The sequence below is a fragment of the Onthophagus taurus genome, chromosome 6 (genome assembly GCF_036711975.1).
Source record: "Onthophagus taurus isolate NC chromosome 6, IU_Otau_3.0, whole genome shotgun sequence".
NCBI classification, from domain to species: Eukaryota; Metazoa; Arthropoda; class Insecta; order Coleoptera; family Scarabaeidae; genus Onthophagus; species Onthophagus taurus.
In genome coordinates this window covers 10,941,642-10,953,701 of record NC_091971.1, presented here as the reverse complement: position 1 = coordinate 10,953,701, position 12,060 = coordinate 10,941,642, and the positions used below count along the sequence as shown (strand labels likewise).

The window sequence follows — 12,060 nt, the reverse complement described above, 5'->3', positions numbered from 1 at the left end:
ACATCTTCAAAGTTACCTGAAATGTCAAAATTATTTCATGCATAATCAAAATTTGAAAAAAGTCTGCTATAGCTTTTACATATTTAGCCATATTATCGTCTTTTATTACGGCCATATTATTCTGGTCTTTTTCAATTTATTGTCTAACCGTTTTCGGCTTACGCCATCATCAAAGACATTAGTAATATAAATTAGATTTTAGCAACTCATTTTCCATTTTGTTGTTCATATAACCGGCTTCACAAAGGTATACAAGTTAAAATTATAAATATAAACATTAAAATTCACGGTAAAAGTTAAAATTTTTCACATTAAAATATAAAACAATACTATAAAACTCGGATTGACGGGTTAATGGCATTAGTGTCCGTCAATGATCAACAAAATGAAAAATGAGTTGCTAAAATCTAATTTATATTACTAATGTCTCCGATGATGGCGTAAGCCGAAACAGGTTAGACAATAAATTGAAAAGGACCAGAAAAAGTATTGCTTTTTATTGAATTTATATTAACCACATAATTGTTATGTATCCAAATCTTTATATCGGTTTGAAAATCCAAAAAGGCAAGAATTTTAACAAATTTATATTTCTTAGTTTGCAATTTGCAAAGTGTATTTTTGAAAGGACACTTTTTTTACATTTTTATTTAGGCAAGGGCGGCCAAATTCATTTCTGCCTGTAGCGGCCAAATCTCTGACGCCGCACCTGCACAGGAATTAGTATCTCTTTTAGGTGTTGGACATTGCAGATAATAATCAAGTTCAACCCCATTAGGACTTTTTTCATCGAATACAACTTTATTTATATCAGGTTTGTCATTGTTGCTAATGATTGAATAATCATTGAATGCTAACCATTCAGGATCCATTTAAAGAAATTAGTATCTCTTTTAGGTGTTGGACACTGCAGATAATAATCAAGTTCAACCCCAATAGGTTCATTGAATACAACTTTATTTATATCAGGTTTGTCTTTAGCAACCTCATTGTAACAATCCCAATACGATATATAAAATCTCTTGTTGCAGTTTCGTCTAGTTTTCTTCTCTTCGCTTGTAATTCATCATCACATTCATTGTATCCTGTAGAGGCCAAATCTCTGGCGCATAGAAACCTAGGTGTGTATGTACAGTGTGTTAATTAATTATCGTACCCGACGTCATCATTGCAAGTATGCAACCATTATCACAGTATTTTTATTGCAATACGCTATTTGCGTATGATGCGTATTGCACTGTGATATTGGTTGCATACTTGCAGTGATGACGTCGGGTGTGATAATTAACTAACACACTGTAGTATTTATGTACTATTAGTTGAAAACGATGTATTACAACAATATATTAAAAAAAGTGTTGTTGTTTATTATTTTAGGGTGAAAATGAATGTAAAGACTCCGACATATAAAGTTATATAAAAGAAACAATGAAGTTATGGGTTGGTTAGTTTATATTGTAAAGTTAGTATGTAGGTCGTGTGCGGTAAGCACTCTACCGGAGATATTCCATTATCCGGGACCGATTTTTCCGCGCCGAAAATCCTTAATCCAACAAATGTAACCCATTTCCCCGGCATAAGGAGCGCGGTCCGCTGCAAATAAAATACACAAATGCGCTATTGTGAGGTTTGAATTTACAAAGCAATTGAAAAGATTTCAATATATCCACTGCGGTGGCGTACGCTCGCACACTCGCCCCTTTCTCCACGTGCACGAAAAGTCCGTGAATGTGTGTTCGAATGTTGACGACTTTGTGTGCGTGAACGCGCGCGTGTGTTAGGGCGCGGTAGTCGCCCATTTGTGTACGAGAAATCCGATTGAAAGGGCCTGCCCGTTCGGTATTATGATGAAAATTTACACTTGTGCACTCCAAGTCACGTGGTTGTGTCAGAAATGTTTTGTTAGGCCGAAAAGTTGTATCCATTTTCTATTGAATTTAATTTTTACAACAAAAATGTAAAACAAATTATTAACTTTACTATAAATATTAGTAGTAATATAATTTTGATTAAAAATAATTGATCCTTTAATTCGTCTCTTGTAAAAGATGTTAAATGACTTTGATGTTTTTATAGATAGTCTGGTCAGGTGATAAATTAAACGACGAACGTCAATGGAACATTGATGCGCGGTTTAATTGATTAAAAAGGGATTACCGAACGTTTTCGCATAATTAATCATTAACCCTTAAGGAAAATACAGGCGGCATCTCGACAATACGCTCTAATGATTCATGGGCCGCACAATGACCGAGAGAATGGGAACTAACGATCCGTTTCATAATTTTCTGCTTGCACAATGATCGCTGGTGTTTTTTTTACTTAATAAAATTTGCTTTCACGTCTTGTTTCAATCATTTTAATAAACAAACTCAACGTGGTAAAAATAATTATTATCTTACCCTTATATCGTCTTTGGGTTAAATTTAAAACGTAGTACTGTTTCGTGGCTAACTGGACTTAAAATAAAGTGGTCCTATCACAATGGGAGCTGGTTGAATATGGTACTTGAGTCGAGTGGACTGTGGGAACCCCGCGGCTCCCAGGCACTTACCTTCGAAATTGGAACTAAATAAATTTCTTTCACGCGCCCGTAAACAATGTGCCAAAGTCAGCGAGCCTTTGATTCTCTTCAATGGACCTCCTTTGATTCGACGCTCCAGGTTTGAAAGCGGTTTTGAATCGGCACGATTAAAATCAACATCTTTCGAGTTTTCAAGTGGTACAACACAAGTGTTTATGGTAACGGAAACCAAATCATTCGTGACCGATTTTATCTAAACTTAAAATTTTATGCTCCTCCCATAACGCCATCTTGAGTTCGTCGAACATCATTCTAATTGATAAAGATCATTACTCATTGGCACCATCTGCCAGACAATTACTCTTGCCCCTTGAATAGGCCATCAGGAGGTAACTAATGATCGTACGAAGGATGGGCCGCGGTTTTTGAGTGGGAGAGAATTTCAGTCTTGTGGTTGGTTTGGAATAAAATTTTCAGATATTAGAAAACTTGATCAAACAAACATCTTGATTCTGTCATCTTCGCCTCTTCATGTAACTATTTGTGGTAACATCTTAGCCGTAGGGGAACACGCCCCACCAACGCCTGTCAGCGCAAATCAATTTCCATATCATTCCCGTCGTTTCGTCTCGTCTCGCGCCTCCTCGTGACACTCTTTCAAATGCAGAGATATATATCATTGTAACTAGACACACTTCGGTGGGTGTGGATTGAGACGTTCACAATGGCCACTATTGTAGAGTCGCGATCGTACTTCTCTGCTGACGGCAGCACGCGCATGGTTATTATTGTTGTCTTGTGGTCGTTACGCGAATTTAACCCTTCGTCTGTAAACCTGGGTATTTCGTGTCCGAGCTACAACTGTTTAGGCAAATAATTTTCTAAGAAGTGAATAGACATAGTTCGGACCCCCACCTAAAAAAAGGTAATGTGTGATAGGTGATGAACGCACAAGGTTAAAGTTTTCATTTTCTGTTGTACAGTTGTTGTTAACAGGTTAAATCTGTAGCGAACACAAAAGACCCAGGTTTACAGCCGGCGTATACTGATCTCGCAGGAAAGTGAAAATTTTTATTTTTGATATAAGATAGTGAAATGAAACTTTTACATTCGAGAACGAGCGCTATTGCGAGCGATAGCGAATTTTAAATGTCACAAATATACTATTATAAATTTGCATTTAAATATGAAATGATAAAACAATAAAATGTTAATTATTTTGCGTTTGTAATTTATTCAGTATCAAATTCTTTGATTATTGTAGCTGGACGTAAAAGTCTTTTACATATAGGACGTAGCGTGCTGTGGACAAAAAACAATTGTTTTGACAGTTGCTAAGTACTGTGTAAACGTCAACTTTTAAAGCAGTATCGAAAAATTTATTTTTTGCATTGACGTTCTTTTTTGACTACAAAAAAAAACAATCAAACAAATTTTTCTCAGTGCTATAACTCAAAATGGCACAACGATCGGCTGACGACGTAGCGCGCGTACTTCGCCAACGTCCAATAATTTCTTATTTTGGAGGCGAAGACAGTGAAGAAGAAATCGATAATGTTGAAGAGGCTGACAGTGATGATAGTGAAAGTCATGTTTCAGATAAACAATCGGAAGAAGACGAAAGTGTAGTTGAGGATGAGCCAGAGACTGTAGAAGGAAGCAGACGTCGAAAATTTGTTTACGGGAAGGATAAGCATCAATGGTGTCTCACTACGCCAGAATCTCGAGGCCGTAGGTCAAATATTACTATCATTTTGCCTAAAGTCATTGGTGCGGCTGCAAGATCACGTACAATTCTAGAAATTTGGAGCACATTATTCACTCAGGACATTTTAAACATTGTTTTGAAATATACTAACGCCGAAATCGAGCGATTTATACAGGACAACAATGATTGTGCATCGTTCCAACCAATTACTTTAAACGAGTTGAAGGCATTTATAGGTCTCCTATATTTTGGCGGCATGCAAAACAATAATCGTGTAAATTTAACGGAGATCTGGTCGCGCGAGTTTGGATCAAAACTGCATAAAGCGACAATGTCACAAAGACGATTCGAATTTATTAGTTGTCGGCTTCGATTTGATGACAAGGCTACACGATCTGCAAGACGCCTTGAAGACGCACTAGCACCAATTCGTCAAATTTGGGATATTTTTATACAGAACTGCCAAAATAACTATACTCCGAGCCAGTTTTTAACTATTGACGAACAGTTATTAGGGTTTCGTGGACGTTTTTCGGGACGTGTTTATATAAAATCAAAACCGGCGCGGTATGGAATCAAAATAGTTTCCATGAATGACGCAAAAACTTTTTATATGTACAATGCCATACCGTACACTGGAAAAGTACAGACAGAACAAGGTGAGAGTGTTCCTTCCTATTACGTGCGTAAATTGAGTGAACCAATTCATAACACCCATAGAAATATTACGTGCGATAATTGGTTCACTTCAGTTGAGATTTGTAACAAAATGAAAAAAAATTTTAATATATCAATGGTAGGCACACTTAGAAAAAATAAGCGTCAAATTCCGGAATCATTCAAAAGAAATGTTTCGATCGGCGCTGCAAGGTATGGTTACGACGGGCAGAACATTTTACTCTCGTATTGCCCAAAGAAAAATAAAGTTGTTTTGTTGTTGTCGTCAATGCATAAAACCGGAAAAGCGTGTGAAAATAATGGAAAGCCGGAAATTATAGAATTTTATAATAAAAACAAATGTGGTACAGATGTCTTTGACCAGCTTTGTGGAAATTATTCCTGCACCCGTACAACCAGCCGCTGGCCAATGCGCTTTTTTTTGGGCATGTTGGATCAGGCCAGTGTTAATGGGTGCATTCTATATAATTTTTTACCTGAAAATGAAAATAAAAATAAAAGAGAGTTTTTAAAAGAACTGTCTCTTGCACTTATAAAACCACATTTACAAGATCGCTTAACGACGAACGGAATGCACAAATCCATAGTCAATGGCATCATAGAGATTTTAGGTTTGAATGAGTTTGACAATCCAATCTTAAAAACAGATAAACTAACGAAGAGAAAGAGATGTCATTTTTGTAAAAGCGATAAAGATAAAAAAACGGGGTATTGCTGCATAAAGTGTCAAAAACCTGTCTGTGAGGAACATCGTTGCGTTTGTTGTGCTCATTGTGTACAATAGTTTTTTTTACTTAAGAAGTAATAATTTTGTTTAATGTTTGGTTAATATGCTTTAATAGTTTTTTGATAAAAAATACTGATATACTTAATAAATAAATACATTAAAATTAGAACAAATAAAATAATACTAATTCCTAACGTTTATTTTATTGTCTATTTTATCTGTACAAACTTAAGCACTTAATATTAAATAAATAAAAGAAAATATTTTTTTGTAAAAATTAGCATTATTTTCATTATCAATTTTCTTTTCAAAAATTTCGATATCTTACTTTTTCAAAAGTTATGATTTTTTTAGTAAATTACTCTTATTAACTGAATTTCTTCATTTGTATAAAAAAATATGTATGCAAAAATAAATTTTTCGATAATTTTATGATTGATTTATCAAGTTGAAGGTTTCGAACATTATCATGAATTGTTTATAAAATTTTTTAAGTGCATTAACAGGATGAAAAAACGGCCGGACCCGAAAGACCCACCTTTACAGACGGAAGGTGCTAGAAAACCGTTTACAGACGAAGGGTTAAATTTAAATCTTGATCCTGAAAATAACATGATTACTTATTTCTCATCAGCTGAAAAAAAAAATTGTGTCCATTTGAACCAAAATGCGAACAAAACCGTATCGCGAAGAGAGCGGAAAGAACATAGAGATGATGATGGGGGGAAAACGAGAAGGAATTACAGAGAGATGGTAGCAGCGAGTGCATAAAGCTAAGATTTCAATGCGACCATAATACAAAACGGAGCCATTATTGTCATCAGTATCGGAACTGAATAACGCAAAAGCTCCCAGAATGAGCTTTGTTCTTTCGGGGGGGCTATAGGAAGAAACGTAAAAGTCATACAACGGGCGAGCTTTCGATAGAAAAGCGTCCATTGTACTGGAGCGCGCGCTCTCTGGAGACGGGCCTCTGTGCAACGAAAAAGAACTGTGGCTGCTATTTTCTGAAAAGAATGTCGCCGGTATTCAGCGAGCGCACTTATACTGCGACGTTTTATTCGAGATTATTCTCGCCATTCTAAACGAACACAGCAAACCCATTCACCGCATTCCAGTTATTACTACGATGTGAGTTTCGATACTACTGGAATACAAAAAATTAATTTTTTTTTATAATTTCCATAACATTTAGAAATTGCAATTTTCTTAAAAGTACTTAAGAAACGAAAAAAAGAAAAAAAAAAGAAACCATTTTCATTATTGATATTATAAAAGCGGTTTCGAATGACTTTTACAATGTCGTGTATATTGTGTCCAGAGAATCCATTTTCCGCGGGACAAAATAAAATGTGAAAATGTGTCGAGGCACAAACGAACGTAACGCGATTGAAAGCGCATACAAAAGCAACGGACAAACAGAAAACGCGAGTCCCATTAAAGATTTGATCAGATTACGAAAAAAAATGTGGGGCGGTGGCAAAAGCAATTTTAGTTTCAATCAATCACAAATACGTCGATTGACAAAGAACGGCCCTTGATTAGACGGACCTGTATCTAGCAGGGCCGGCGCAGGGGAGAAGGTGCCCATTGTTGTCCCGCGGACTCGTGATTTTAATCAAGGGTAGCTCTTCGCCGCGATATGTGGAATTAAACGTCATTCAGACGATATTGTGCCCCTCACAAACAGACCCGCGTCAATATGCACGCCGATGCAGTTAGTTTGCTTGTTTTTTCTTTGCGCAATTTATCGGATGGGGCACCGGAGAGAGAACGCTCGCTCACTCCGTTTGGGGTCCCCTCCCATGATTGTCCCCCCGTTCTATCCGGATTCTGATTGACGTGTTTATTTAACAGTTTTTGTTCATTCTTGGCGAGCGCCGCTGTTTCTCGCTCAAAAATGCGAACCGAATTACTCCCGTTTAAATTAGATTGCCGCGCAGAATAGTTCTTAATTTACGACGATAATTGAACAATTTTCCTCGCCAATTGTTCCTACTTGAAGGCTTTTACCATTATATTCTAAACAAAAAAGTGATTAGACAACAACTCCAATAGTAAATTGTCTATTTAAACATATTCGGAATCGGCACACTAAAAATATTATCATTGTACGATTGTAATTATCGTGAACTAACTCAATTTAAGGCAGTGTTTACATTTGTTTTGACGCTTTTCCCTTCTTCCCGAGGGAGTTACGATACCGCAACGGAGCTTTAAGAAGTCTGAGTACAAATTGAAATGCAAATGGTAATCCAATCCGGAAGAAAAATATTTTTCTTCCACTCGCAAATTATTCTCACCCTACAATAGGGTGTAAAATTCCACCCTCGCATGGCAGGGGTTAAACTGCAATCAAACTCGTGACGAAAATGTAAGGGGTGTTTTGATTTTGTGACGTAAAAAAATTCTTATTGATTCATTTAGACGTTTTTTAGATTATCATATTAGAAATTGAAATTCAAGTATAGTTAAAACCTCGATATTATTAATTAATATTGGAAAGGGAGTATCCGTTATAGACAAATGTCAGTTTTAATTTGCACTTTAAAGTATTTGAACTAGTGGTGGAACGGATATCGTTAATGAAAGTGTCTTCTTTCCAATGAATTAACCCGTTTTGAAAAATAACTTTTATTTTTTGAGAAAACAATATTTGAAGTTTTGATAAACTTTTCGATGTTGCAATTTTCATCAATAATTTTCAAAATTCGATATAAAATTAATTTCTTGAAGGATCTTTGTAGAAATTTCACCAATTATTAATTAAAGTATCCTCTTTTTAATGCAAAAAACCGTTTTGAAAAATCACTTTCAGTTTTTGAGAAATAAATTTTTGAAATGATCGAGAATTTTTTCGAATGTTGCAATTTTCGTTTTAAAAATTCGTATAAAATCCACTTCTTGGAATAGGAGTATGAAAATTTCCCAAAGTGTTAATAAAAGTGTCCTCTTTCCAATGAACCAACCCGTTTTGAAAAATAACTTTCAGTTTTTGAGAAAACAATGTTTGAAGTTTTGATAAAATTTTCGATGTTGCAATTTTCATCAATAATTTTCAAAATTCGCTATAAAATTAATTTCTTGAAGGATCTTTGTAGAAATTTCACCAATTATTAATTACAGTATCCTCTTTTTAATGCAAAAAGCCGTTTTGAAAAATCACTTTCAGTTTTTGAGAAATAAATTTTTGAAACGACCGAGAATTTTTTCGAATTTTGCAATTTTCGCCGATTAAGTTTTAAAAATTCGTATAAAATCCATTTCTTGGAAAATGAGTATGAAAATTTGCCAAAGCGTTAATAAGAGTGTCCTCTTTCCAATGAACCAACACGTTTTGAAAAATAACTTTTAGTTTTTGAGAAAACAATGTTTGAAGTTTTGATAAAATTTTCGATGTTGCAATTTTTATCGATAATTTTCAAAATTCGCTATAAATTTAATTTCTTGAAGGATCTATATGGAAATATCACCAATTATTAATTAAAGTATCCTATTTTTAGAGTTGCTAAAACTGGAGCTAACACTAGCATTAGAACTAACACTAGACCTAGAACTAGAAATATTCGTGTTTAGCCGCAAGTCTCTTAAGACGGCTAAACCCGAATGTTTCTAGTTTTTAGTCTAGTGTTAGTTCTACTTTTAGTTTAATAAAAATATACAACAATCTAACACTGAATAACAATTCTTGTTTCATACATCGTATAGACAACTCGGGGAATACCCCGAGTTTATCTATGAACATGGAATAGAGCAACTTGAGGAATAATCCTAGTTAGATTCTATCTATGAGTGTTAACATTTATATTTAAATATACTGATATATTAAATAGAGTATGACTAAGAAATATTTTATCCGTTATATCCGAATTCCGTTCTAACGAGGTTCGTTATATGAAGGTTTTACTATATTCGAAGAACTAATTGAACATTTAATGCTTCTAGTTTCTGGAAGTAATTACTTAACAGCACCAGGACGCGTACTGAATTTTGTTCGAAGATAATCAAGAAATAACGCTCAGCTAGTGCTACTTTATAGTCTCCCCGTCCGGCTTTTGTAATCAAGGTAATGCAACGAAGAGGTACTAACTCACAAGCAGTAACATGCAAATTGTAGCGAAGAATAATCGTTTAAGCGGCACCCTCTCTAAAATCTATATTATGTTTAACCTAAAATTTTTATTTAACTTGAATAAATTTTGTATCTAAAATTCTTTTCTCGTTTGAACAGAGCGAATTTCCTACAGTGTGGTTGAGGCCGTAAAGAAAATGGTAAACAAATGGCCCGGGCTGGTTCGTCTCGGGAGAGTTGTGCTAATCCAGATGAAAGCTCCATTGTGTCGCGTTAATGGAGGCAGAGCCATCAGTGAGTGCAGTATAAAACTCGGCACAATGCCACCGAATAAACTTGCGTCTGGGAAATTGCGTTGATTGAAATGCAATGGAATTGCTTTGTTGGCGAGCTTGGAAATATAGTCCCGTGATAGGGTTAGAGCCCGGATCTCGCCCGAATGGAGCGGCAAACTCGACCGTGGAAAAAGTAAATTGGATTCAGGGTTTTGTTTTCACAGAAAATAAGAACGCCGGATACTCCGGATACCGCCTTTTCCAACGTTTTTCCCCACCTTATCTGCTTTACACAAGAATGTTATATGTTGTTATTTTAAAATATACTTTAAAAACACACATAAAGATTATTTTTTATAACTGCATTTTATTCAGACCACTAATAATTTTATGATTCTTAACAAGCCATTAAAATAATACTTTGATATTAATATTTCTTGTCCAAACAAACGGGCGTTTGTGGTATATGGGTAATAAAAATATGGCAAAAATTAGCTTCGACGAAGTTGATGAAAAGCCATTATATTTTTATTGTCGTTCACAACGGACCAGGACAAACCGGGGCATTAAACGCCTGTCCGGGGCGATATGTGAGGAAATATTTGCGTCCATTGATTAAACCCACATGATAACTTTACGGCTTTATTTTACGACCACGGCAATTAATAACCGGAGCTCTCTCTTTCTCACTCTATGTCCGGCGAAAACTCGGCGGCGACAAATTGTTTACGCTCCGTCACGAGCACCAGCACTGAAAATTCAAATGTCACTTCTGAAAATAAAATACGTTCGAATAAAGCCGGCATATTTCGAAGTTAATCCGTCGTAAATCTTATAGCGTGCTGAAACGCAAACGATCTATAGGATTAGGATAGGAAAATAAAGCGATTTTTGTATTCTTTTATCATGTTTACGCGGTTTTTAATCGAAATTACATCTTATTACTTTCTTTATTCGACAAAAAATTAACTATTTTCAAAGATAATAATAAATTATAAATTAATCCGAGTTTAAAATTCATTTTGTACCTAAATTTTCTAGCGTGCGGTAATAACATGAATCTTTTACGTAAGTACGTCCCTGTTAAGTCTTAATTAATACGAAAAATGCGTGTTGTATGCTCATTTTAACAAAATATATTATTTTTTATAAAAATTTATGTTACATCTAAATTCTAAACCAAAAAAGTCCTATTCGTATACGGTATAAAAGCCGTCGTTGGGTTTAGTCGTGCATCTCTTAAAACAGTTTAATGAAAAATATACAACAATCTAACGCTGAATAACAATTAAAACTAGAACTAACACTAACACTAGAACTAACACTAGACCTATAACTAGAAACATTCGGGTTTAGCCGTCTTAAGAGACGTGCGGCTAAACCCGAATGTTTCTAGTTCTAGGTCTAGTGTTAGTTCTAGTTTTATTTCAATGAAAAATATACAATAATCTAACGCCGAATAACAATTCTTGTTTCATACATCGTATAGACAACTCGGGGAATACCCCAAGTTTATCTATGAACATGGAATATAGCAACGTATGCTCAATAAAATATATTAATTTTACAAAAATGTATGTTACAACTAAATTTTAAACCAAGCAAGTCCTACTCATATACACTCGTATACATTCAAACATTGGTTTCAATTGGTATAAAAGCCATCGTTGGGTGTGCGTACGGTGAACAATCATCAAAACAAAGCCCTTTGATCTCGGAACTTTACAAAACGTTGTACACACCGTTGAAAAGTAGAGCGTATCGTGGAGCCAAAAACACGTTTGCAGCATTCTAATTATAATTACACAATTTAATTAAGCGGGTATAATGCATTGGTGCGCGCTTACCAATAATGAATTTACATAGGTAATAGGTGTATCGTTAACAGAATAGTTAATCTATAGTTGTTACACCCTCGCCGTATCAATAGTTCGATTGTCGTGTATCCAATGCTCACAAAGGTCGACAATGGGCGCACACACGCAATTGTCGACGTTATTGTCATCTGCGCGCCTCTGTCTGACACTGCCGCGTGACAATGCGCCGAAATGACAAGGACCAACGTCGCGACAACGA

The 12,060-nt window shown here is 35.3% G+C and overlaps 1 protein-coding gene across 1 annotated transcript; it reads left to right on the top strand.

The window, feature by feature from the left end:
- Positions 1 to 3,981: 3,981 nt before the first annotated feature.
- LOC139429974 (piggyBac transposable element-derived protein 4-like) lies at positions 3,982 to 6,408 on the top strand. Its single transcript, XM_071196484.1, has 2 exons — positions 3,982 to 5,102; positions 6,144 to 6,408. The coding sequence occupies exons 1-2, from the start codon at positions 3,982 to 3,984 to the stop codon at positions 6,406 to 6,408; spliced, it is 1,386 nt and encodes a 461-aa protein (XP_071052585.1).
- The last annotated feature ends 5,652 nt before the right edge of the window (positions 6,409 to 12,060 follow it).

Coding starts and splice junctions, on each gene's coding strand:
- LOC139429974 (XM_071196484.1), top strand. CDS start 3,982: ATGGCACAACGATCGGCTGACGACGTAGCGCGCGTACTTCGCCAACGT. Junction 5,103..6,143: donor GTTTCGATCGGCGCTGCAAG/GTATGGTTACGA, acceptor GTGCATTAACAG/GATGAAAAAACGGCCGGACC.